Source organism: Rattus rattus, chromosome 1 (genome assembly GCF_011064425.1).
Source record: "Rattus rattus isolate New Zealand chromosome 1, Rrattus_CSIRO_v1, whole genome shotgun sequence".
Classification (NCBI taxonomy): Eukaryota; Metazoa; Chordata; class Mammalia; order Rodentia; family Muridae; genus Rattus; species Rattus rattus.
In genome coordinates this window covers 262,511,031-262,538,476 of record NC_046154.1, presented here as the reverse complement: position 1 = coordinate 262,538,476, position 27,446 = coordinate 262,511,031, and the positions used below count along the sequence as shown (strand labels likewise).

Genomic DNA, 27,446 nt, shown 5'->3' with positions numbered 1-27,446 from the left:
AGTTTTACATTTACTGGGGCTGAAGAGATGGCTCAGCAGTTACGAGCACTGGCTGCTCTTGCAGAGGACTGAGACTTGGATCCCAGCACCCACATGGTGACTCACGACTGGCTACAACCACAATCCCAGGAGATCTGACGCTCTTTTCTGATCTCTGAGGGCACCAGGCACACGTGTAGTGTACATGCAGGCAAAACAATCCATGCACATAAAATAAAATACATAAACATACAAAAATATGTAACGGGGCTGGAGAGATGGCTCAGTGGTTAAGAGCACTGACTGCTCTTCCAGAGGGCCTGAGTTCAATTCCCAGCAACCACATGGTGGCTCACAACCATCTGTAATGGGATCTGATGCCCTCTTCTGGTGTGTCTAAAGACAGCGACGGTGACCTCATATACATGAAATAAATAAATCTTTAAAAAAATTTTTTTAAAAATTAAAAATATTATATATATGTATATATATATTCTTTATACTATATACATGTAATGTTTTCTCATCCACAGAAGAGGACAATGGACTCTTTTTTTTTTTTTTTTTTTCTTTTTTGTTTTTTTCGGAGCTGGGACCGAACCCAGGGCCTTGCGCTTGCAGGCAAGCGCTCTACCACTGAGCCAAATCCCCAACCCCAATGGACTCTTATGAATCAGGAATAATACCAGCCCTTTAGAAGAGATAGCGCTGACATATTCAGAGACATCATGGGACTTCATCCTCTGAAAAATGTTTAGAGAAAGATAAACATTTTCTTTTTTTTTTAAATATTTTATTTATTTAATGGGACTTCTTCAGATCCTACTGAAAATGTTTAGTGCTCTTAACCACTGAGCCATCATCTCTCCAAAGATAAACATTTTCAAGAATTGTCTGAGCCTCAATTTAAATTTTGAAGCACAATTAATATTTTACAAAGGCACTCCTATTCATGTATCGTAAAATAAACTGAAAGGCAAGAGGTCCTCCTCAGCACTGCCCCAGGTGTTCCTCAGCACTGCCCCAGGTGCTCCTCAGCACTGCCCCAGGTGTTCCTCAGCATTGCCCCAGGTACTCCTCAGCACTGCCTGGGGTGCTCCTCAGCACTGCCCCAGGTGCTCCTCAGCACTGTCTCTGAGGTGACTGATTTGCCTCAAGGTGTAGACAAGCCAGGTACTTGGAAAGGTTCTATGGAAAGGTGGTAACCTTTCCTCAGATCACAGCCGAGTTTCCCCCACCATTGTTTGGTGTGTTTTATTCCAGTTTGGCAGTATTTATTGCCTCCTCTGATTCTCCAAATAATTCTGCAAAGTAAGAACTGTTACCATATTCATGTTGGGGGAAACGACTGTGTTCAAAGTCACCTGGTTCCCGAGTGGCAGAATCAAGATTTGAACCTAGGTGGGCTCTCTCGAGTTTCTCGTGAGCTTCTTGTGCTTAACGGACACTCCTGGATAGACCTCGACACTTTCATTTCAGACAGTTCAGAACATAACCTAGGGAAACAGGCCACTCATGGTAAGTTTCCTTTGCAGGAAGAGGTTTGAGGTAGAGACTCGCCTGTGAGGCTCGGAATCATTGCCGACGTCACCACAGAAAAAGGCATTCGGACCTTTGTTAGCCGTCTTTATTATGTTTGACAGGAGCCCTGCTTTCATAGGCGGAATTAATGAGAGTACAGAAATTTGGCCTGAAGGTAGCTGTTGCTGAATTTCTGGGGTGTTGCAGCCCCTGGGACCCCTGTTTCCAATCCTGGAACTCCAATGTCACTCTTAGTTTTAGTGGGAAGGGAGAGGGAGTGGAGTCTGTCAGGCTGAGGCGGCCTGTGTCTCAGGGTAGGCTGTGCTCCATTTGGATGAGCTACTGCTGAGGAGCACAGTGCCGAGGAGGGCAGTGCTGAGGAGCACAGTGCTGAGGAGGGCAGTGCTGAGGACTTGGGCCTCATGGAGCACAACCTTTCTGTCCTCCAGGTTTCCCTTCTGACTCAAGGATTCTGGCCAATCAACATTTCTGGATTCTTCTGTGAACCCCTAGCATTTTCCTCCAGGTACAAACAGAAAACCCAGGAGGCTTTGTGAGGACCAACAGCTTAGCCTTCATTCACTCTTAGCCCCAGTCTCCCACAGCCCCCAGAAGCAGCCTTTCTGGCCTAGTGAGCTTCTCTAAGGGCCTGGTAGCTGAAAGATTCAGAAAATCTCACTGCCCTGCAAGTTCCTTCTCCCCTCTTCTCTAGTCCCCAAACCAGCCACATTGCCAGCACATTAAAAAAAAAGGGGGGGCGGGGTTGGGGATTTAGCTCAGTGGTAGAGCGCTTGCCTAGCAAGAGCAAGACCCTGGGTTCGGTCCCCAGCTCCGAAAAAAAGAAAAAAGAAAAAAAAATTCCCCTTCCAAACCATCCATTGGCCAATGACCTGCAGCCTTCCACAAACCTACCCCCCTTTCCTCTAAAGTCTAAAACCTTTCAGGCCAACTGCCAAAAACCACTCTCAGCTGGTCTGAGGCAGAACTCCCAGGACTCTGCTGGTGCAAGCTGTCTGCCTCAGGGCAGACTCCCTTTATTCCCTCGTTCACAGCCCAAAGCTGCAGAGCTAAGTAGAGCCCTGTGCCTGCTCTCCCCAGAAGCCTCCAGCCCTGCTCTCAGTATTTCCTTGAAGGCAAACGGAGAAAGCCTGTTTACTTTCCCATCTGACAATTACCTTGTGCCCCACTGGGCAGAATCTTGGACATCCATTAACCCCTTGGGCTTGGTCACAGAAGTGGGTCTAGAATGATCTAGAACCCACCCGGAGTGGATGAGCTATCTTATTCTTGCCAGTTCGGCTCACACGGTTCAGACACATTCACACCAGGCTGGCTGAGAACTGGGAGCACTTGGAGGGAGGGAAGACAGCATGGATACCCACCCCTCCCAGGAGGGGGACAGGTAGAGGGACCTCCTCCTAGCAACTGTAATCTCCTAGCTTTAAACTCACAGGTAGGTCTGTCCCAAATAGTTGCAGGCTGGGGAAAGAGTGCAAAGCCCCACTCAGCAGGCGGCCACATTTTAATAAAGAGCTGTATGAATCAAGCTATTAATGCTATGAATAGGTCATGAGGGTAGAGAGCCCTTTAAAGAGATCCCCGAGGGAGCGTGTGTCCATCTTTCAGGAAGAAGCCCTCACAGGGCTCCCCCAGGTAACTCCAGAGGCTCCAAAACTACCAGCAGGAACGTTCTCTTATTGAAAGCTTCTTAAGATGAGGAATTTTGTTACAGCCTATCTATAAACAGGAAGTACCCTCTGACAACGACATAATCTGCTGCAGAAAAGAGGGGCTCAAATGTAGGCTCTGCGGGAGATTCTGGGACCCTAAGTACCAGAAAGGCAGTTTATTCTGCAGAAAAGGGCATGGCCCCTTAACCCTTCACACTTCAGCCCCGTAGGAGAGTCGGGGCTGAGGGGATCAAGAGGGATCTTCTGGAGTTAGGTAATCCAGGCGCTGAGCTGTAGTCGCTAGGCAAGCCAACAGCAAAGGCAGCCATGACGCATCCTTGGCCTCTGACACTGGCTCTCTCTTATTTGGAAGCAACAAAATAGCCAGAGAAATACGAAAGAAAAAATACTGTTTATTCACACGCTACGGCAGTACTCCCCCATCCTCCTCCCCAGCTTTCGTGGGCGGTGCCCCGGTGCCGGGAGACTGTGGGAGGCGGCCCACCAGGCGGGAAAGGAGTCCTGGGTATAGGAAGTTGACTGGATTTCCAAGAACACAGACACATCAGGTGTTCTCATGCCAAACTCACGTGCGTTCACGGTTCATGTGACCAGTTTCTTCTGTGGACTTTGCTTGAGTGAAGTGCCATAGTGCAGGATCGAAGGGCGCAGCTGACTCAGCGGGGCCACAGAGAGTTTGGTTTCCCATTGCTTAAAACAAACCAACCATACAGTTGAACCACTTCCTCCCACTCTCCCCTTTCCAGGGCGAGAGAGCCATGGAGCGCGAGCTTAAGTCTGAGAAGGTGCTTTCAAAATAAAACTGCTAACATTTTTAGAGTCTAATGCTACCCAAAATAACAAAGACTGTATGTAGATCAGTGGCTTAGGTTGGGGAGCAGGGACAGGGTTCAAAGGCCAAAGCGGACCCCACTTTGGGCACGCTTTATACACTTGCACCCCTTACTTGAGTAGTCCAGCTGGTAAACATGTGGGCTCTGCTACTGTTCTCCTGAAAGACCGGTGCGTCTTTCCAACACAGGAGAAAATGGTTCATTCTAGCCCAGCCTTGGGAAGACAGATTTAGATGAAGGATGGTTTGAGAACGCCGCATGGCCAGGCTTAATTTAGACCAGTGGTTCGCGATTCCCCACCCCCACCCCCACGCACAGAACAGATGGTACCCTCTCCGGCGTCCACAGCATGGCTGCACTGTGTCTAACCTCCTGAGTGCGGGTTTTGAGCAAGAAACGCTGCATTTGATTTTCTCGAGGGCATCACCTTGCTAAGTTTCGGGACTCTAAGCTGACTTCCCATCTCATGGAGGCTGGTTGGTAATCACATGACCTAGCATTGCTCTGGGAACGTATTCCTTCCTGGGAGGCAGGGTCAGGGAAGCTGCGTACTTGTCTCCTTATTCCTGACAGACTTCAGCAGGTTTCCTTGGTCCGAGTGCAGCAGTGTGTGTGTGTGTGTGTGTGTGTGTGTGTGTGTGTGTGTGTGTGTGTGTGTGTGTGTGTGTGTGTGTGTGTGTGTGTGAATCAGGTGAATCAGCACACAACTGCCCTCCTCTCCGTGTCAGAGCTACCAAGAGGTTCTCCACACTCGCCCTGCAGGACCCAAGAGGGAGTAACAGTCATCAGGAAAGAGAGCAGAGTACACTAGAGGAAGCCGGGCCCTAGTGTCTCTGCACCGGGACCAGCGGAGACTGCATGGTGTCCTTGTTTGAGAGTCGTTTCCTCAGGGTAGATCATGTGATGTCGACGTCAGCCAGAGAGCGGGCTCCGTAAGGCTATGGGGTGAGAAGAGCCAGGCACAGCAGAACGTGACTGCAATCCCAGCGCTTGGGAGGTGGAGACAGGAGGATCAGGTCATCTTCAACTACAAGTTCGAGGTTAGCCTGGGCTAAGTGTGATCCTATCTCAGGCAAAACAAAACAAAAACCCAACAAACCAACCCCAGTAGTGCAAGATAGTCGACACCTGCAGCTTGTTGGGGGGTTATCTGAGCGAACGTCTTAGCTCTTTCCCGACTTCTTGAAATCGAATACTGGGGGAATCCCTTTCCCCTCGGTGTTACAGACTGACTCTAGAGCCTTGTACTTGCTAAGTTCCCTCCCACTGAGCTACATTCCCCGGGCAATGCACTGAAGTAAAACGTCTGGCTAGCCTCTCTGTGGCTGGAAGCTGGTTTCCATGTGTTGCCAGTCCCCCGATTGCCATCACCTACTGAGTGAGGGAAGCCCTGACCTGGGCACTGTTGGCTCAGAGGAGCACGGGAGTGGGGAGTTGGAGGGGTAGGGCGTTGCTCACACACAGACTTGGTCTACAACTGGACAAAGTGAGGTCTTTGGAGACCTCCAAGACTCCAAGTTGCAAACAAAACTAGAGTTAAGTCAGCCTCAACAAGAGACCTCCCGGACCATCATCCATCTGGATACTGTCTTCCTCCCTACGCCAGCTCCTCACCGTCTGGTTTATCGCTCAGTTTGCTCCTCTGAAGACGTCTCAGTAGTGGACTGAGATGGGTCAGGGCACAAGAGAGGGAGAAAGTCAGAATCTATATCCTCTGCCGCTGCATGCGTTAGTTGGCAGCGGAAATTTCCCAAGCCCTTTCGCATACCCCTGTGTCGGAAGACAGCTTCGAACGAAAATTAGATGAAGATCTGGGTGGGTGGCCTTATTTACTTTATAAATTCCAGACCTGCCGCAGACCTAACACTCTCCAGGGCTGGAGAGTTCACTCTAGCTCCCTTCCAACTTGGTTCGACTCGACTTAGCATAATATCACCACCAGTGGGACCCAGGGAGAGGCCTCACAGCTCCTAACCTAGGGTTTCCGACCCCCCGGCTTCACTTTGGGAACCTTCATCCCTCGAGATCAAGGCAGACAGTGGGTCTGAGCAGCACACCACGATTCTCTGGATTCCTCAGTCCTTTCAGGGGGTTCAGTGTGCCCATATACAGAGGAAGGGAGGCAGTGTGAGGCTGCAGTTCCACCCGGTGTGTTGTCACACCGGCACAGCCACAGGGGAGTGAGGGGAAGGGGGAGAGGACGTCACCAAAACCAAGAGCCACTACACAGTTGTCCCCAAGAGTTGCTACGGCCCTGCCCCAAAGACAGAGCCTTCCTGGTTCTCAACCAGAATTCACCCTTCAGAAACCACCTCGGCAAAGTGCTTTTCTAAGGACCCCACCAACCCCCTCCTTCCACGTGCCCAGCCCAGAGCCTAGGGCTCTCATGCAGCCCCTCGGGCCTCCCCAGGGTGTGACATAGGTGGGCAGAAGAGGCAGGCATTGACACACATGCACAGGTGGAGTCTCATGACCGAGGGCGAGCACAGCTGCCCACAGTGCTGCCACTCGGTGACTTCAGCTGGCTGCTGAGGGATGAGCACAAGGAACACGCTGACCTCGAGCCCTAGGGGATCTGAAAGACATTCAGCTTGCTGGTGTTCTTGAGTGTCTGGCGTCGATTACAGAACCAGACCCTCACCACCTCGCGGTCATAGTTGAGCTCCTTAGCGATCTCGGTGATCTCCTGGCCGGTGGGCAGGGGGTTTTTCTCAAAGTAGGCATTGAGAGCCTCTATGGCCTGTGGTGTGAAGGAAGTACGCCGCTTGCGTTTCTTGGAGGGCTCGCCGCCCACAAACTCCATCAGATTCTGCTGGCCTTCCTGGTTCCGGAGCTCCGCCTCGTTCAACCACTTTTCCAAAACCGGCTTCAGCTTCTGGGCACTCTTGGGTGTGATGTCTAACTTCTCGAACCTGGAGACGGGCAGAGATACGTAGCTGTCTCTTCAATACTTCTCCCACGAGGGAAAAGCAGTGCTCACGGGGTAGCTCTCCTCCTCCTGTGTGTCCCCTCTTGGCCTCTCAAAGCCTAGATTCCTCGGACTTTATATATCCCAGGCCTCGACAAAGAGACTATGCCACAGCCCCCGCTATGCAGGGAAACAATAAGTGTGTGCTAATTGATAGGAATGGTCACCCTCAAATGACTGGAAGTCCTTAGAGGCCCCTCAGAGATGAGGATCACTCTCCTCTCTCTGTGCTCCCACGGCAGCAACAAGAAAAAGACCTGCTGCTCCTTCAGGCTGAGCTGACCTGGCAGGCATGGGAGGCAAGGCAGCTAGGAGCACATTGGGGTACTGACTAGCTGAGGGCCAAAATAGACCAGTTTAATGAGCAATTCCCTCTCCTGCTAAGATTCTTCAATGGGCTCAGGTCTTGGGCTTTCTCAGAAGAACATCTAAGTACTCGGGATTGGGGTCTAAACTTCAGAAAGCCTGGGTCGGTCTTTGGCTACTCCAAGTGTCTGTGCCCTCCCTGGGGAATCTTCCTTATGTGGAAGGAATCAGCAAGAAAAGGTGGGGAACACAGGAAGAGCTGATGCCTGGGTTCCCACAAGAGCCATCGACGGTATGAAGCAGGCCTTGGCTTTATCCTGGGATAACCACGCTTACCTGCAGATGGCTGATTGGCTGTAGGCTGGCCCCTCTGTTGCGGTCAGAGCCTGGCCCACCTGGGTCTGTGTCAGACCCAGGGAGAGCCTCCGGATCTTAAAATTCTTGGCAAACTCCCGGATCTCTTCTAAGTTGATCCCGTCCTCATCCAGACTCGGAGTGTGCGGTTCTAGGCCAGAGGGAGGGACAAACGGGACGTGCATGAAAATGAGGGTGTACTGGTACAGCAAAGGGGACTAGGACACTTATCAAAAGAGCCATGTCACCATGCCCCCTGGACAAGCAGGACTTGAAGGAACGGGCCCTGGAATGACCCACTGAAGAGATCTGTTTTCAAATTCCCTTAGGTTTAACTGCTGAGGCTTTCCCAGGCTCCTTGCTCCGGTCTGGTGCCAGCCAGACACGTCCGTCTGCCCTCCATATTCCTCAGAACTAGGTGAGAGGCCACACGGAGCCAGCCAGTGGCACGGTGTAACGGAATGGACAACTAAGCAGCCTCCACCTCCACACTGCGTCCACCACCAACTCAACGGGAAAGAAGATACAAACGTCACATATTGGTAGAGAACCATGGGTAAAGACGCTTGCCACTGAGCCTGAGGACCTGAGTTCAATCCCCGGGGACCCACACATACACTGTAGATACTCATGCCCCAGCCCTAGCTCCCAAACAAATAAATAAATGTGAAAGAAAACATAAAGTTCTCTTTCCACTTTGTGCCTCTACCTTTTCCTTTTGGACACCAGAAATCTACGGATATGTTTGAGGCAAAGCCTCACTAAGCGTCCTGCAACTCCAGGACTCAAAGACTCCTCTTGTCTCAGCCTCCTGAGTAACTGGAACTACATAGGCATCAGGCACCCCAGATTCACATTCCTCTTCCTTAGATTTATTTGTTATATATGTGCACTGTAGCTGTCTTCAGACACACCAGAAGAGGGCATCAGGTCTCATTACACACGGTTGTGAGCCATCGTGTGGTTGCTGGGATTTGAACTCAGGACCTCTGGAAGGGCAGTCAGTGTTCTTAACCACTGAGCCATCTCTCCAGCCCCTACATTCCTCTTCTTTTTTTTTTTTTTTTTTTTTTTTTTTTTTTTTTTTTCCGGAGCTGGGGACTGAACCCAGGGCCTTGCACTTGCTAGGCAAGTGCTCTACCACTGAGTTAAATCCCCAACCCCCACGTTCCTCTTCTTAATCACTTACTTGATACCAACTGACTGACTGTAGGGGTCTCTGAGCAGGTGATTGGGATGGGAGCTGAGGCTGATGGCTTGAGTGCTGGAGCTGGGCTGGTGAGGATTACAGCAGGTGGGGGCACGGCTTGTGTCGGCTGGATGGGCTGCACCTATGAGGAAAGACACAAGCCCCATTACCCCTGCCTAACTCAGGGGGTCAGACTCCCCGGGTGAAGTGGCACCAGGGCCGAAATGGACATGGAGTTCTTACCTACCCAGGCTCTCCCACCTGTGGGTCACCACAAAGCAACACTGTAAGCCGTCTGGGACATCCACAATGAACGGGCTTTGATCTCTCTGTGTCTGAGGCTCACCTTGAATTTGTAATCCTCCTGCCTGCACCTCCCAAATGTTGGGATTGCAGGTGTGTGTCACCACACCTGTCATGATTCTTGTTTTTTCTCTCACATGTCTGTGCTGTGTGTGCACACATGCACACGTATGTGTGAATACACACATGCACGAGGGTGGAGCCCTGAGCCTGACATAGAAAGGTTTCCATGGTATTCACCAAAGCGGAGTCTCTCAGCCGAGCCCGGAGCTCACTGATGTGGTTTGGCTAGTAGCCTGTTTCTGGGATCCTGTGCCTCTGCCTTCCAAGTGCTGGAATTACAGATGGGCTACCACATGCACAAAACATTGACCTGGGTGCTGGGGACCTGAACTCCAGTCCTCACATACACACAAGCACCTGCACCACCAACCCATCTACCCAGCCCAATTTTTGCTTTCTATACGACCCATAACACAATGCTCACTAAAGTTATACATCTTATTTACGGTCAGGAAAAGCTACACACATCTGAAATTAGCATTATTAGTATGACTTTAAAACAAAAATACCAAAACACCTGAGTGTGATACCATACCTTTAATCCCAGCACTCGGGAGGCAGAGGCAGTCAGATTTCTGTGAATTCTAGGCCAGCCTGCTCTACACATAGCAAGTCCCAGGACAGCCAGAGAGCTACACAGAGAAACCCTGTCACAAAACCAAATAAAATGAAACAAAACAAAACAACAACAACCACAACAAACCACCCATAAGCTTTTTAGAAAATGCAGGTTTTTCCTGGATTTTTCAGTTTCCTGGATTCTGCCTCCTGCCAGCTCTCAAACCTGCCCCTTACTCCCCAGGCCACTGGCCCTAGTCTTTCCCTAGAACTTCCAAGGCTGAGGGAACGCACACGGATGCTACCCTAGGCATGTACAAGACCCTAGACAACAGAGGGAAAAGGGGAAAGCTTAAGCTGCCGATTTAACTGGATACAAGAGTCCATGCCTCACAGCAGCCAATCCTTGATCCCACCCAGTCAGTGGTTTCCAAGATACACACCTACCAGCCACCGAAACCCCAGCAACAGCTCCCCAAAACAGTCAGAACTACTGTCACAAGTAACTGTATGCCCACGTGTCAGCTCCGTGGTGTAACATTCATAAACTTCTAAATTAGGGGTTTTTTTTGTTGTTGTTTTGGACAGGATCCCATAACCCAGGCTGGAATCAAACTCCCTATACAGCCCAGGTTGAGATTACAGACATGCACTAACTTAGTAGGAATTTCTATGACCTCTGTCTTAAAGATGAGGTTGAGGGCTTAATTACAAGCGTCGCGGAAGCAACGTATTAGACAATCTCGGGCCTAAACGTCACCCGGGAGCTCAGCACATCCTTGGGTCTCGCTTAGAGCTATTGGAGAATCCCAGCCCTGCAGGACACTCTGACGCTACCCACGAGTCGGAGAGCCATGCTCTGGCGATGCCCTGCTTGCCCCAGTTCCCAGAGACAACACGCATTACATCCACGCTCATCCTCTCCCTGTGAAGCTATCCTGACCTCCGGTCCGTCACAGCGTCCTGTGTTGGGTACCACAGCCCCTTATGCATGCCTCCTCTGTCGTCTTCCAGACGCTGACTTGTGGTCGTCTGCAACACTGAGCTGCTACCTAAGTAGCTTCCCACCTAAGGCTAGTAAACAAATCCCAGTCCTCTTTGTACCCTTAGCCCGAGGAATATAACCGGCACCCGTTCTCTTCTAGAACAGAAACTGCGGAAGAGCCAAAGCCCCAGTGCCCGCCCAGTGTGTGGTGTGTGGTGGGCTGAGAATGGGTGCTGCTTCCCTGGGCAGGGCAGGTGTGCCCTCGTATGAGCCTTCTTTGAGGACGTGGGGAGCACTTCTCACTTTTGAGAAGCGTCTTGGTCTCCTAGAAATTTCGGAGGGAAGTAGCGACGACAGACAGGATCTCCTTCCCGTGCCCACCCACGCCCCAAGTGCTGGTACCTCACTCTTTGCAGGGGACTCCGGTGTGCTTGGCTTCCGGACAGCCACAGGTTGAGGCAGGGGGCTGCTGGCTAGTGTTGCGATCACCTGGCCCTGGGCATTCAACAAGAGCTGGGGAGTCACGGCTTGGACCTGCAGGCTCTGTGCTGGTGCTGGTGTGGCCACACTGGCTGAGTTCACTACCCACGGAAGTGCTCCAATAACCTGGGAGAAAATAAGGCATGGGCCCCGAGTCTGAAGGGAGCACCCAGGATCACCATTCCAAACCCCCATGCTGACTAGGAGAAACTGCTCTGGCTTCTGCTTCCACAGTAGAGTAAAGGACGCACACCCCAGGGGTTCCTTTCTTTACTTTGTCCCTGAGCAGTGGTGGAGCAGGCAAAGGCTTTTGTGTGTGTGTGTGTGTGTGTGTGTGTGTGTGTGTGTGTGTGTGTGTGTGTGTGTGTGTGTGTGTCAGCTCTTTGCTGCTCTGCCACATTTTAGCTATGTGGTTTATTTTCTGAATTCCACACGTCTGTCCCATAAAACAAAGGATCCCCTGGTAGATTTGTCCTCAAAACAAAGTGAGTTAGTACATGAGAGGGTGCCTGCCCACACGCGGGCGCTCTGTGAATCAAATCCCCCCATTAGAATTAGCAGAGCCAGGATAGAGGGGTAGCTCTTCCCCAACCTGTACGTCACATCAGTGGGGAGCCACCACCAGAAACAGCAGCCTGATGCCCTTCCTCGCTGCCCGCTGCCCCGCAACCCCAGCTCTCAGTCCCATACTTGACCACTTGCCTGTCCCTGAGCATTGGTGAGGATCGGACTGCTGATCCCGGGCATGCTGGGAATGGTGTTGGTAATAACTGGAGCAGTAGTGAGGGAGCCCAGGATCTGCGTCTGTCCCCCAAGGGACGCGGCACTGATCTGTGGGTGGAGGAAGAGCCTTGCTCAGAGACCGAGAGGCAAGAAAGGGCACAGAGAGGGAAGAGGGCTGAGGGTATTGAGTGGTAACTTTGGGCTGCAGGCTCTAGTCCACTGGCTGGCACTCAAGACTAGGGAGACAAGTACAGGGGGCATAGTCATGGGAAGGGGAGCACAGTCAGGGGGAGGAGAGCAGAGTTCTGGGGAGGGAGAGCAGAGTCAGGGGAGGGAGAGCACAGTCACAGGGGAAGGGAGCAGAGTCTCAGGGAAGGGGAGCACAGTTGGGGAAGGGGAGCACAGTTTGGGGAAGGGAGCAGAGTCACAGGGAAGGGGGCAGAGTCACAGGGGAGGAAGAGCATAGTCACAGGGGAGGAAGAGCATAGTCACAGGGGAGGGGAGCACAGTCTTGGGGAAGGGGAGCACAGTCACAGGGGAGGAGAGCACAGTCACAGGGGAGGAGAGCACAGTCACAGGGGAGGAGAGCACAGTCACAGGGGAGGAGAGCACAGTCACAGGGGAGGAGAGCACAGTCACAGGGAAGGGGAGCACAGTCACAGGGGAGGAGAGCACAGTCACAGGGGAGGAGAGCACAGTCACAGGGGAGGAGAGCACAGTCACAGGGGAGGGGAGCACAGTCACAGGGGAGGGGAGCACAGTCACAGGGAAGGGGAACACAGCAGGGGAGGGGAGCAGAGTCACAGGGAAGGGGAGCACAGTCACAGGGAAGGGGAGCACAGTCACAGGGGAGGAGGGGAGCATAGCAAAGTCATAGGGGAGGGGAGCACAGTCTTGGGGAAGGGGAGCACAGTCACAGGGAAGGGGAGCAGAGTCACAGGGAAGGGGAGCACAGTCACAGGGAAGGGGAGCACAGTCACAGGGGAGGAAGAGCATAGTCACAGGGAAGGGGAGCACAGTCATCGGAAAAGGGCAGCACAGTCACAGGGGAGGAAGAGCATAGTCACAGGGGAGGAAGAGCATAGTCACAGGGAAGGGGAGCACAGTCACAGGGGAGGAAGAGCATAGTCACAGGGGAGGAAGAGCATAGTCACAGGGAAGGGGAGCACAGTTGCAGGGGAGGGGAGCACAGTCTTGGGGAAGGGGAGCACAGTCACAGGGAAGGGGAGCACTGCTGCAGAGCAGCGACTCCTACTAATCTTTCCGACTAGATCCGAGAGGGTAGATGGCCAGACTAGAGGGACAAATGTGCTCCTTCCTTGTCATGCCTGAATTCTCTACTCCCATGCCAGGAGCCACGCTGGACAGACGCCAGCATGAAGCTGTGAACCTCAGGCAGTTCTAGTCTGCAGCCCCTGTGTACCCCACCCCCAAGGTTAGTCCATTGGTTCTGGCTTGGAGCATTTCCCCAGCTGTCGCTTGCTTTAGTCTGGGTAGGACAGACTGACAGGCATAAGGAGAAGACCTCAATGGGAGCCCATCTTTGCTGATGTGTCTGGAAGGGCTGTGTTCAAGGAGCTGATCCTCCACTGTGGGGGACGTTCCACCCTTGGCCCAAGCTTTGGTCCATCCCTCGTCAGTCCCGGGTGAGGGCAGCAGCTTACGATCCCTGGGCTAAAAGCGAAGCCTGCAGGCTGGACGGTGATCTGTGGGGCAGCATCCACTGGCTTGGGGGTGGGGGCGGCAACGGTGGCAGCAGTAGGCTGTGGGAGTATGGCCGGCGTGGTCTGTAGCAGCGGCTGGGTCTGGAACAGCGTCTGGGGCTGAGCTGGTGGCCGGGGCTGGGCGGGCGAGGAGGCCTGGACTGGTGGGGCAGCTTGTACAGGTGTCGGGAGGGCGGTGTTCAGCACGGCAGCTGCTACGGAGCAAGGCAGAGAGACAGAGGTGCTCAAGCGCCTAGCCACGATGAGGCACAGTTCCAGTCCCAAAGGATCTGGCATGAAAATGCCCCCACTGGGGCCAGCGGGCATGGGGCAGCTGCAATTCCCTTGGTTCTTGAAGGGCTTGGTACATGCAACATCTCTCACTGCCCCCCTCCCTCGGGTCAGTAGACGTGTAGGTTCGAGAGCCAGAGGTTGAATCTTCTTGCAGTCTTTCTTGCTGGTCATGGGGTAGGTGCTTTTGGGGGTGGGGGGAACAGTCTCAGATAGCTGACTGAAGGAAGGCAGGCCTGCTGGCCAGCCTGGTATCCTGGCCTAGAGTCCCGAGCCAGTGCAGCAGCTCTGTGGCTGGGTGCCTATGACACTGGATCCAGAATCCAGGGCTGTTGCCCCCAGGTGGGCCGCGCGCGCGCGTGTTCTGAGTCCAGCACGGTAAATACCCGCTGAGGGGCTGCGGCATAGGGTGGTGGGGGCCTGGTGCAGTCCTGGGGAGAGTTGCCGTTACCTTGGAGACCAGCTAAAGGTGGCTTGAAAGCTCCCCCCGGGGGAGAGGCCGCAGTCAGTCCTGGGAGGGCAGCCACAGTTGCTGTAGGGATGGTCCACACGGCCAGCCCCTGCTGCCCAGCCACTTGACCTGTAATACCGATGGGGATAAGAAGAGGTTGAGTAACAGCCCCTGCTGGCACCATAACTCCTGTCAGAACTGTGGCTAAGCTTTCCTGAGTCAAGACCTGCAAGAGCAAACGAGATTTCAAAAAGAAAAGAAAAGAAAAATAATAACAATAAAAAAAAAAAATCAACATCCACAGACAGCGCAAACAAGGGGTCTCTCGGACCCAGCTAAGCACAAGCAAGCATCTGAGGGCACCGGGGCAAAGGCCGGAGGTGAGCAAAGCGGCCCAGCGGAAGGCCTAACTAACCCTGTGGGTGCCCGGATCACTCTACACCACGTGCAGAGAACCTGTCCAGGAAAACACCCAGGCCTGCCTCCAGGACAGAGCATGGTCCCAGGCACTGGATATACGTATATGATATGTATGTATACATATGTGTGTGTGTGTGTATGTGTGTGTATTTATATATGTACAACCTCCTCAGTCTGTTTAATGTCACTTGAACGTGTGCTATCAGAGCTGACCATTTGGTATGTCTGCTGTTTTCTGGTCAAGGGTCCACAGAGGCCTCTAAGAAGCTCTGGTAGAGGGCGCCCTTGACCAGAAGAGGTCAGTGCATGGACCAGAGGTCAAGCAGGCTCTGCTGGCCTGCGGGATTCTACAGGCAGCTCTTAAGTGGCTGGGCAGTTTTATAATTTAACTGAAGTCGGGCCATCCGTTCATTAACTCGTGTGCAGGAGGGACCGACAAGGGCGCTCTCACTCATCTCATCATGGGATAGGCACAAATTCTCTCAGGAAAGAGTTCACGCCAGTCCTGTCAGGACCCAAGGAAACTGTCCAGCGAATGCACACCCTCTTTTCTGATGGGCCTGGTCTGGGGCAGGGGTAACCTAGAGGTACCTAGTAGGACGGGCCCTCCCTCAAGCCACAGCCTCATGCGGTCCCCGACCCCATGCCTCATGCCCCTCCTCCGTGCTTGCTCCTGCCCACTGCCCTCTGTCCTGCTCCCTGGTGTGGTCCTTACCTGGGGGGCAGCTTGAACGGCCAGCGGTGTCAGGGTCTGTGATGCCTGAGGCTGGCTTGGGGCTTGGCTGAGGGTGGCGATGGCTGGGGCAGGACTCGGAGGGATTCCGGGCAGTGACTTCACTTCACACGGGATGGAGGAGAAAGGAGAACAAGAGTGAGTCTGTTGAGAGTGGAGGGGTGGCCATCTTGTCCTTCTGCATGTAGCCTAGGACGGATGAGCTGGTAACCTTCCCTGATCCATGGGCAACTTCCCACGTGTTGCTAGTAATGACTAGGAAGCTGGGTAGCCCTGGGCCAGACCTACAAGGTAGGTGCCCTCTTCCCACCTCGAGTGGAAAGAAATGTAGGTCTCTGCAAAGCTGGCTCCCAGCCCATCACTGCTCTGTAGGACACTGTGGTCTGTAGCATAGCGGTCACAGAGCCTGCAGCAAATGTATGTCAGAGAGGAGAAGTTGGACTTAGTCCCACATTCAAGCCATCGTTTTAGAAGCTTGGGGAAGGGGCAGGTCCTGCAAGTGCAAACCCCCTGAAAACTGGGCACGTCACTGTCCCAGTGTAGAGTCACAATAGCTGCACAGGCCACTCGGCTTCTTCTGCTATGCTGAGAAGCCTGAAGTCAAGGTGGGCAGTTTCTGTGAGCTTCCAAAAGAAAGGTCCATGAACGGCAACCTTTCACCTCCTCTTGCTTGGCCAATCCAGAAATTGGGGTGCCCTGCCAGGAAACCACATCATGGCCACAGAACAGCAAGACAGAACCTATAATTTTATAAACCAGACAATAACAGGAATCTAAGGTTGGAGGTACAGCATGATGGTAGACACACCCTTGGACAGGTGTCCGGAACCTGTAATCCCTGCCCTTGAACAGGTGTCCCACACCTGTAATCCCTGTCCTTGGACAGGTGTCCAGCACCTGTAATCCCTGCCCTTGGACAGGTGTGTGGCCTGCACCTGTAATTCCTGCCCTTGGACAGGTATTTGGCCTGCACCTGTAGTCGCTGCCTTTGGACAGGTGTGTGGCCCACACCTGTAATCCATGCCCTTGGACAGGTGTGTGGCCGGCACCCGTAGTCCCTGCCCCTGGAGCACTGGGCAGGGCTGAGGCAAGAGGGCTGCTGAGGATTCAATGTTGATTTTTTTTTTTAAGATTTATTTATTTAATGTATATGAACATCCTGTCACTGACACACCAGAACAGAGCATTGTATCCCATTACAGATGGTTGTGAGCCACCATGTGGTTGCTGGGGATTGAACTCAGGACCTCTGGAAGAGGAATCAGTGCTCTTAATCATTGAGCCATCTCTCTAGCCCCTCAATGTTGTTCTTAAACACAATCTCAGTCCTTCGATTTTACAAATGGAAACTCAGGGCCCAGATGCTCTGGTAAAAGCCTGCCCGCTTAGAGAGGCAGAGAAAGCACCCGCTGACCTTCCTCCACTGCTGACATCCCAAAGGGAAAAGGAAGTTCTCCCTCCTCACCAGCTCATGAACTCTCGGACTGAATGTCCCCCTTTCTGCTTCCTGTGTCTCTGCATCCATCCTCCTGACTTCCTCTCACTCTCTATGGCTTTCGTTTTTTCCTGTTTACTCCCTGTCAACTGGTTGCCTGCTCAGCCTCATGACCTATGGTGGAGTTTATTTAATTCTGTTTACAATAAACAGAAAGCTCCTCGATTAAATGTGTGCTATGGTTGAGCCACACCACAGTTTTTCCAGACAATACAATCTCATAGTGTGATCAAATATCTTGCAACCAGTCAAGGCTAGGCTAAGTTCAAAACCATCCTGGGCTACAGAAGGAGACCCCCTTTTGTCCTCATCTCAAAACAAAAGCCAGCTAATCTAACTCAGGGGTATTGTAGGAAACAAGTGTCCTGCTGGTGCTTCTGGGGTGTTGCCTTCTATAAAGCGGTCTGTAGGACCCCGTGTGTCTCCTACTTCGCCTTGTTTCGGGTTTTGAAGATAGTGCCTCGTGAAGTCCGGCAGTGGGCTTACAGGTGCGCCCTGTCAATCCCAGCGTGCCACCAAGCGCGCTTTTGTTTTTTTAGGTAGTATGTAGCCCAAGCTGGTCTTGAATTCATTTTGAGTTCTCTATTCTCTTGCCTGGGCCTCCTATATTCTAGGACTAGCGAGATGTGACACACTGCGGCTATGGTCCTAGTTTGACAGGAGGACTTTAAAACAAGTGTCCCGCTTCTCTAGATGGTGAGCCTCTCCTGGGCTTCTTTCCATGGGTTGATTTATTACGTATGTGTGCCTGCATGTGATGTCCAGTCTAGAGAAGGACAAGAAACAGAAGGACCAACTGTTGGTCATGACATGAGTGACCTCATTCTCCAGCACGTCTTTTGACAGGGGGTGGTGGCTAATTCAGAGACTCACAACAGTCAAAAGTGTGGAGAGTGAGTGACTGTGGAGAGGTCAGCTCTGACTGACACATCCTTATTGCTCCTTGAAGGTTTAGAGAGTATCTCAAAAGAGGCATATCCATATCACTCCTAGAAGGCTTAGGGAATGTATCAAAAGAGGAAGCTGGAAGAATGTAAAAGGGGGCAGGGCTGTGAAAAGGTATTTTCTGGACGGGACACAGCTGTTGCACTTAGGGACTAACGAAGCTGTTGTTACCTGCACAGGCTCTCCACAAGATGAGGCTTGTCGCCATTACATCATGCAAGGACAAGGGGTTTGTGGTGCCTCGCCCCTCACTAAGGAATTATGGCCCGTTAGGTACTGAGAAGTCACTTTCTCCGGCGGGATAGCCCCTGGTAAGTTGTCCACCTCCGAGAAACTAATCCTTCACTCGCGCTCATGCAAGCAACCACAGTTAAACTTGGTGGGTTTAAAAGACAAAAGGAAACAGACAGCCAAGTAGCCAGAGGCTTGATGAAAAGGGGGGGGAGGGTTCAGTCTGGTGTGGATCTAAGATCCTCTCTAGGCTGAACTTGTACCTGGGTGAGACCGCAAGGAAACACAATCCCAGATACAATGTGAGGGCAGGGTATCCCTGGAAACCGGTGGCCAGAGGCCAAGTGGGCAGAAGGATAAGACCCCAATGCCACCTGGGCCCAGTAGCAGATTAAAGAATAACCTAATACCTGTTGCTTCTGCAGAATGGTCTGGGTCACATGACCCGGCTTCCCCAGCAGGGCCCCTGGCTTCAGCAGGGCCCCCACTCTGGGAGCCATCAGCTGCCACACTCTCCAGTCCTTTGCTCTCCTCCTCAGCCTGGAGCTGGGCATCCACTCCAACTTCCAACACGCGGATGGTCTCGTGGCCTGACATCACGATGACCTGCAAACAGAGGATGGGAACAGTGAGAGGAAAGGGTACACAGCTCTGGGAATGACTAGGAGAAGGGTGGAGGACTCGGAGAGCAAAGCTTCTATCCAGAGAATGGGGTATGTGTGAGACTACTAGAACCTGGGCTACCATCCCTGATGTCCAGCAAGGAGCTGTGAGAAGTAGCCCAGAGGCAGAGAGAAAAGCTGCACAGAGCCAACCCACCAGGACGTGTTTGTTTGTTTGTCATACTTAGCTCAGGAGGTAGGAAAAGGTTCGTCCAGCAAGCTTGTGAGAGCATCCTCTCTCTCAGCGGCTGAGATTTTGGTACTACCCATAAGAAGATGGGGACCCTGCAGAGATCTGTCCTAATGTCCCTAAGATCACCTGGAGGCTCACCAGAGGGAGAGTGTGGGAGGTGGTGCTCTGTAGTGTCGAGTACCTTGAGATTGTATTTTTCTTAGTAGTGTGTGTGTGCATGCGTGTGACAGTGTGTGTGTGTGTGTGTGCACATGTGTGCCTGTGTGTGTGACTGAGTGTGTGTGTGTGCACGCATGTGACAGTGTGTGTGACTGAGTGTGTGACTGAGTGTGTGTGTGATTGAGTGTGTGTGTGCACGTGTGTGCCGGTGTGTGTGTGACTGAATGTGTGTGTGCACACGTGTGCCTGTGTGTGTGTGTGCCTGTGTGATTGAGTGTGTGTGTGTGCAGTGTGTGTGTGTGTGTGTGTGTGTGATTATGTGTGTGTGCACAGTGTGACTGTGTGTGTGTGCACATGTGTGCCTGTGTGTGTGACTGAGTGTGTGTTTGCACGAGTGTGCCAGTGTGTGTGTGACTGAGTGTGTGTGTGATTGAGTGTGTGTGTGCACGAGTGTGCCTGTGTGTGTGTGTGCACACGTGTGCCTGTGTGTGTGATTGAGTGTGTATGTGCACGTGTGTGCCTGTGTGTGTGTGACTGAATGTGTGTGTGCACGCGTGTGCCAGTGTGTGAGTGTGTGTGTGTGTGTGAGTGTGCGGGTACACACACGCATACATGTGTGCCTCAGTGCTTATGTGGATTCAAAGGCAACTGTCAGGAGCTCGTTCTTTCTCTTCTTCCACTTTGCTGAGGCAGGGTCTCTCTCCCTCCTGCCAGGCTCTGCACTCCCTTCAGCTTCCAGATGTTCTCTCAGCTCATGGCAGGAAGGCCGAGATTACAGACACACAAGACCACATCCGGCGTTTTATGCAGGCTCTGAGGATCTGAGGCTCTGGTTGTCTCATGCCCTAAATGGTTTTACCCACTGAGCCGTCTCTCCAGCCCTTGAGTAACTTTTAAACTCAGGATACCAGAATTTCCCCGCAAGCTAATTTCCCCCAAAAAAGGGTCAAGAAGTCAATTACTGAAACGTAGTTTCTCCTGCCTCGCCCTGACCCTGTGAGCTGTCTATCACAGGCATTCTCAAGAGGCCACGGTGCCCTCCATGAGGCCTGCTCAAACACCTGCACTAAGGTCTTCTTCATGCCGTTGCTTAAATGGGCCATCCTGGCCCTTAGGAATCCCAGGTGAATTCCACAGGGGAAAAAGCTGTATGTCAGCCTTCCTTGCCCATGAGCTGTGCCTGGAGCCACTCCCACAGTGTTCCCTGAGAACTGGCTGCAGCCACAGATTCTACTAGAAAGGCATTGGGGAGAATCGTCCAGAAGAAGGAACGAGTTCCAAAGCATGTCCTTTGACAGATCTGTGAAGGACTTCATGCTGATTGCATTTCGAGGATGCTGGTCTGTTTTCTTCTTTTAAGGAACAAACATTCGTTTCAGAAAACATAGAAAATACATAGAAACATAAAAAAAAATCTAAACCACATGTTCAAACTCTTAGCAGTATTTGTGTGTTTTAATAGTCTTTTTCAGATCTCACTTTTGACTTTATGTGTATGGGTGTTTTTCCTGCATGCATGTATGTCTGTACATACACCACGTGCATATAGTGACCTCAGAGGCCAGAAGAGGACATAGGACTCAAACCCTGTTACTACTTAAAATCCCAAACTCAACCCCAGAGACCCTAGCTGACACTCGCTCTGGACAGGTGGACTGGAGCGACCATAAACTTTAATAAGAGACAAATGAGATCCTCATTATGTCTGTCTCCCTTGGCCACACCACCCCTGAGTCAGGACCCTCGCAGCCCCGCTTCTCACCCCGAAAGATACCTGCTCGTTGACAGTCAGAGATGAGTCAGATCCAGCTCCAGCATCCATGGTCACCGCAGGGTGGGGCGGGCTCCAGCCCACACCTAGTGCATCCTGGGTAGGAGTAGAAAAGTACAGGCTGGTGGGACACGACGATGTGATGTCGGACTATCTGGAGAAGTCAGAAACAGAAGGTCAGGAGGGCAGAGAGGCCAGGGAAGGGGAAGGAAGAGTCTAAGAACGTTAAAGACTCCCTCCCACTCTAGCTGGGCAGTGGTGGTGCAAACCCTTAATCCTGGTACTCAGGAGGCAGAGGAGGGCGGGTCTCTGTAAATCCAAGGCCAGCCTGGTCTACAGAGCAAGTTCTAGACAGTCAGGGCTACACATAGAAACCCTGCCTTTCCGGGGAGGGGTGGTGGTAGACAGGAGGAAGACTCTTCACATCCCAAGAGAACACTTTACTCATGTTTTGGATGGCAAGGGAAAGAGAGGACCAGGTATCCATCCCTGGGGAATTCCTCCACTCCCACTCCCTATCCAAGGGTGACAGCAACCCAGGAAAACCCAAGGTGAAACTAATAGACCCAGAACCCCAGGCAAAGGTGAGAGGGGTGTGGGGATCAGTGTTTCCCTAGGGAGGCTTCCTGAAGAGCAGCAGAGGCAGAATTACACCGGGTGAGCTCAAACACAGGAGCTATTCTTAAAGATCCTGCTTCCTAGACTGCTTCTCCCAACATCCCCCGGACCCTCTGATCTTGTGGTGGGCTCCACAAAACCAGCTCTGCAGCAGTGGTTCAAGGACCACGTTGGCCTGTACCCAGGAAGGGGTATGTTCCCAGCGGTGGATGGCCTTGCTGGGTGCAGCAAGCAAGAGCCAGGGAACCCCATGTGAAGACAGACTATCTGGCTGGAGCTGTTAAAAAAAAGGGGGGTTGGGGATTTAGCTCAGTGGTAGAGCGCTTGCCTAGCAAGCGCAAGGCCCCTGGGTTCGGTCCCCAGCTCCAAAAAAAGAACCAAAAAAAAAAAAAAAAAAAAAGGAAGGGAGGAAGGAAGGAAAGAAGGAAGGAAGGAAGGAAGGAGGGAGGAAGGAAGGAAGGAAGGAAAAGAGGGAGAGAGGGAGGGAGGGAGGAAGGAAGGAAGGAATAGAAAAAGGGGGGAAAGGCCAACTGGTTAGACATTTGTGTTGGAGGACACTAATTGACATTCAGTACTGGATGAGTGTTTTATGTGATACTGACTTATTACTCAGCCCTACTCAGGGGAGTGGGACTTATTGCTACGATGTCATAGTCAAGGAAACCCAAGATAGTGACCCATGCCCCTAACTTACTTTTTTTTCTTTTTTTTTCTCCTGTAAGATTTTTTTGTTTTGGGCATTATGGGAACTGAATCCAAAGCTCACGAGCATACGGAGCTCTATCCCCAGCCCCACAACCCCTTTAAATAGAGGCGGGATTCTGCTGTGGTCTGAAGCTTGTGCCCCTCTCTGTTCCTAGTTAGAATCCCAGCCCTGAGATTCCCTCTCCCAGAGGGTTACAGTAATCTGGGGCAGTCTCCATAACAAGACAGCATTTCTTTCAGAGGAAACAGATGCTGCCAGGTCAACTTGACCCAGGACTGCCTCGCTTGCAGCGTCTTGAGCTGAACTCAGATACCCAATTTATGGTATTTTGATATAACAGCTGCAACAAATATAAATTCACACGATAGAGAACTCACCAGTTTAACCATTTTATTGAATTGCTCCTCTCTCTTTTTGTGATGCTGGGGATAGAAACTCAAGGCTTAGAGTGTGGTAGCCAGCGCTCATCACTGACATCCACTTTAACTTTTTTTTTTTTTCTCTTTTGAGAGGAGAGAGAAAGAGAGGGTCTCACTAGTTAGTATTAGCCAGACTGGAGCTCAGTTTGTAGACCAGGATAGCCTAGAACTTCAGACGGCCACCTGCCTCTGCCTCTAGAGTGCTATGATTGAAGGCAGGCACTACCACTTGAATCATTTTAATTAAAGTGTGCATTTCAGAGGAATTTTATACATTTACAATGTTGCATGGCCACCAGCACTTCTGGTTCAAGAGCATTTTCAATGCCCTAAAAGGGAATTTTACATCCACAGTAGAAATTGCTGGCACTCCCCTTTCCAGCCTGGGGTCACCCTCACCTGCTTTGTGGATTTCCCTGCCTTGGAGTTTACAGGCGGGTGGGAGGGGCCGTGTGGCGCTGGGAACAGAACTTGCTCTCAAGGATTGGGCCAAATCCCCAGTCCCCACTGTAACATTTTTCTGGACAGGGTTTCTCCTTGTAACTAGGTTTAGTCATGTGATTGCTATACTCCTGTGCCACTATGTCCAGATTTGAGTTGGTAATATTTATGTAAGACAAAAGTTCTCAATCCTTCCGATGCTGCAACCCTTTAACACACTTCTTCATGTTGTGGTGACTCTCAAACATAAAATTATTTCATCGCAACTTCCTAACTCTAATTTTGCTACTTCCTAACTCTAATTTAGGAATAGCGATGTAAATATCTGACCTACGCCAGCTGCGGAAAACTTGACCGCTGTTCAAAGGGGTTGAGAACCATTGACATCAAGGGTCAAGCATTTTCAATAGCGCCTAACAGGCAAACATGTGCAAGTGTTACTATTGTTGTTTTGGTTGATTTGTTTGTTGAGACAAGGTTGCAATGTATTCCAGGCTGGCCTGGAACTCCCCATGCAGCTGAAAATGGCTTCAAACCTCTTGTCCTCCTACCTCCCAGTCCCAAGGGCTGAGGTTACAGGTGCACACTTAGCTGATGGAGCCCTGGGAATGAATGGGCAGGTACTATCCCAACAGAGTTAAGCCCCCAGTCCTATTGGCTATATTTTAACTGAAATAAAGCACCATAGAAGATGTTTTAAATCATAACATATTATGAAATGTAAAAGATTACTATTATAATTTATTTACTTGTTTATTTATGGCCCTGTGTATGGAAGCATGTGTTCTCTCATGGAGTCACTGCCCGAGTACTAATGTTATAATGTCAAAATAAGTCTTCAAGAGGAATATGAGTTTATACCAGTTTCTTCTTCTTCCCCCTCCCCTCTCAGAGACAGGGTCTCTCTGCATAGCCTCAGCTGTCCTGGAACTCACTAAGTAGACCGGGCTGACCTTGAACTCCCAGAGATCTACCTCCCTCTGCCTCTCCAGTGCTGGGATGAAAGATCTCCACCATCACCGCCTAGCCTTTTTTTTTTTTTTTTAAACAGAATTTTTTTCTTTTCTTCTTGAAGCAGAAAACCCTTAAAAGACATATTTCTTTCTTTTCTTTTATTATTTTTTAAATATTCACTTCTGGGGTTTGAATTCGCCTTTGTGCATGCTAGGCAAGTGATGTACTGTTGGGTACCACAAATAGCATCGCTTTCTTCTAATTCGTCATATGTATCTTGTCCTTCCCATCCTTAGAGCAGGGTGTGTGTGTGTGTGTGTGTGTGTGTGTGTGTGTGTGTGTAGATTTAATTGATGAACAGAGAGATATAACGCTCTCTTTTTTTTTTTCTTTTCTTTTCTTTTTTTTTTTTTTTTTCGGAGCTGGGGACGGAACCCAGGGCCTTGCGCTTCCTAGGCAAGCGCTCTACCACTGAGCTAAATCCCCAACCCCAACGCTCTCTATTCTGAGCTCTGGCTCCAGATTTTTTCATCCTTTCTATTTTTCTTTTTTTTTTTTTTCTTTTTCTTTGGTTTTTTTTTTTTTTTTTTTTTTTTTTTTTTTTCCGGAGCTGGGGACCGAACCCAGGGCCTTGCGCTTGCTAGGCAAGTGCTCTACCGCTGAGCTAAATCCCCAACCCCTTCTTTGGTTTTTTTGAGGCAGGGATTATCTGTGTAGACCAGGCTGTCCTCGAACTCAGAGATCCACCTGCCTCTGCCTCCCTAGTGTGTGCACAACCACTGCCTGGCCTTCTTTCTTCCCTTTGATGTTGATGCTTCTTCTTCTTCTTTCTTCTTCTTCTTCTTCTTCTTCTTCTTCTTCTTCTTCTTCTTCTTCTTCTTCTTCTTCTTCTTCCTCCTCCTCCTCCTCCTCCTCCTCCTCCCTCCCTCCTCTTCATCCCTTCCTCCTTCCCCCTTCTCTAACTCCTCCTCCCCCCTTCTTCTCTTCCTCCTGCATTCTCCTCCTCCTCTTCCTCCCTCCTGACATGTTTTACTTAAGTGCGTGTATGCATCTGTGCCATGGTGCACTCACACAGCTTGTGTGTGGAGACCAGACAACTTACAAGAGTTAGTTCTCTACTTCTCCATGCAAGGTTCAAGGACCACACTTAGAGTGGCAGGCTTGGCATCGAATGCCTTTACCTGCTGAGCCGTCAAGCCAGTACCCCTTTTTGTCTTACATTTATTGAAGTTGGTGCTTGGCTTGGGGTTTTGTTTTGTTTTGTTTGTCTTTAGTTTTTAAGGCAGGATCTCACTGTGTGGCTTTAATCTTTGATTCTCCTGCTGCTTCATCCCCGGTTGCTGGGGTTACAGCTCTGCACGGCAGCCTTACTTTTCTGAGTTGCCTCTAGGAGGAAGAGAGAAAACCAGCGTGCCCCCCCCACCTTGGCATTACCTGATTTGTTTTGTGTTTGTGATCAGCTTGCTCATTCCAGGACAGGTGGGGCTTTGTCTGAGCCCAGCACTCGCTGTGGGGTTTTTTTGTTTGTTTGTTTGTTTGCTTGTTTGTTTTTTTTAAGAACCAAAGAAGGAATGAACGTGATTGTGCTTTATATACGCAAAGAGGTCCCGAGTCACAGAAATATCATCCCGAGCACAAACTTCAATCAAAATGGAATGTGCACCCAGCATGCTCGTTTGCAGGGGTGGCTGCTGTAGATTGCCAAAGTGACCGCATATATGCATGGAACCGGGAACCAACCTCCTATTTTGTGAGCAAGGAATTCGAAAGAGCAAACAGGCTACAGTTTCTCTATGTCTGCTAGGAGCTTCCTGTCTTTGGCCTAGTGAAGCTCCCAGGCGCTGTGACTACTCGGTAAAGGTTTTGGGCTTCCCATCCGAGCCGAGGAGGTGATCTTGGCGCTGAAGTGGCTTAAGAGCCACTCTGCAGATCCCTCAGCCTTGCCAGGTGCAGATGTCCCGGGAGGAGATAGTGGGCCCGTTTTATGACATTATTAATACTAATACTGTCATTAAATATTTATGAAGTGCTCACGCTCCGATCGACGGTGACCCTCCCACCATTCCCCCATCCTTCCAGCAACAGCGAGGTCCCTGCCCCAGAGTCCCACCAGCCCTTTCTCCGGAGTAGTGGTGACAGGTCGCCAGGGAACCCAAGCGTCCCAGGATCCAGGGCTCTGCGCACCTCTCCCCTACATCCCGCCCCTCTCCAGGGCAGGGCGTCCACCCGGCGGCCGCCCCTCCACGAGTGTCCGCGGGGACAGGGAACCAGGGCGCGGCCCGGGGTCTGTCGCCCCAGGTGGACAGAGCGCGGCCGTGGACTCCAGAGCTCCAGCCTCCCGGGCCGCAGCCCGCCGCCCCGGCCCCGCGCCTTTTTCTCTCTTTATCATAAATATATAAATTATGCTAATTACGGGCATTGCATATTAACCAAATTCGAAACCTCCCCTGCCCGGCCCCCTCCCCCTCCGTGCAAAGCCCTCCCCGCCCCGGACCCCGCTACTCACCGGAGCCCGAAGCCCAGCCTCCCGCTCCCCGGCTGCCCAGCGGCCACCGACTAGACACTCATCCCCCGGCCCATGCCAGGGGGCCGCGGCCCGGGCGGCCGCCCGCAGACAAAGAAGCCGGAGCGGCTCGGCCCTGGCCTGCTCGGCCGGAGCCACTGGGACCCGCTGCCCCTGAGCCCCCCGCCGGGGTTGGCAGAGCGGAGCGGCCGTGGGTTGCGGGCCACGCGCGGGCCGGGACGCCGGGGGCGGGGGCGGCCAGGTGCAGTCCCCTCCTCGCCCCCTCCTCCCTCCCCCCCTTTCCCTCCTTCTGCTACTTGGATTTTTTTAGCTGCTGCGTCATGAGCATAATTTATGCAAAGCGCTTTGCCGCATGCTGCACCTCCCGCGCCAGCCGCCGGGGGCGGCGGTCAGGAAAAGGAGGGGGGTCTGGGGAGCGGCGAGCAGCGCGTGGGGGTGGGGAGGAACCCCAGGCCCCGCCGGGACTGGGACCCAGGGCCTGTGGGGCTGCTTGAGTCAGCCCCCTCGGAGAGCTGGACTGGAGTCTCGATCGGGGACCCCGCGTCACCTTCCCTTCAACCGAGGTTTGGGCAGTGACAACCGTGACTCTCTGGTGGTCAACTGCCCTTCTCAAAGGCGAACCTCAAGTTCATGTCTTGTCCTACAGGCAGGGAAAGGAGAGGGAACTCGGATGTCACTCAGGCTCAGGGCCTCCGGAGCAGCTGTGTCCCCCTTGCTCATCCCAGAGAGACCAGGGTCCTGGACGCTATGCTCAACATCCTTTCCCACCTTCCGGAG

At 51.8% G+C, this 27,446-nt stretch overlaps 1 protein-coding gene across 3 annotated transcripts; it reads right to left on the bottom strand.

Moving 5' to 3' along the window:
• Positions 1-5,828: 5,828 nt before the first annotated feature.
• Positions 5,829-26,791, bottom strand: Pou6f1 (POU class 6 homeobox 1). 3 transcript variants are annotated; one of them, XM_032885211.1, is made up of 11 exons: positions 26,652-26,791; positions 21,011-21,103; positions 18,633-18,828; positions 15,534-15,655; positions 14,399-14,624; positions 13,618-13,871; positions 11,933-12,061; positions 11,153-11,356; positions 8,842-8,983; positions 7,635-7,803; positions 5,829-6,936 (listed from the first exon to the last, which is right to left on the bottom strand). In XM_032885211.1, the coding sequence occupies exons 2-11, from the start codon at positions 21,056-21,058 to the stop codon at positions 6,591-6,593; spliced, it is 1,836 nt and encodes a 611-aa protein (XP_032741102.1). In that variant the 5' UTR covers positions 21,059-21,103; positions 26,652-26,791; the 3' UTR covers positions 5,829-6,590. The 3 variants fall into 3 exon arrangements, with proteins under 3 accessions (XP_032741102.1, XP_032741110.1, XP_032741116.1); XM_032885219.1 differs by having other exon boundaries at positions 13,618-13,868; XM_032885225.1 differs by having other exon boundaries at positions 14,399-14,527; positions 15,534-15,650; positions 26,652-26,790.
• Positions 26,792-27,446: the final 655 nt, after the last annotated feature.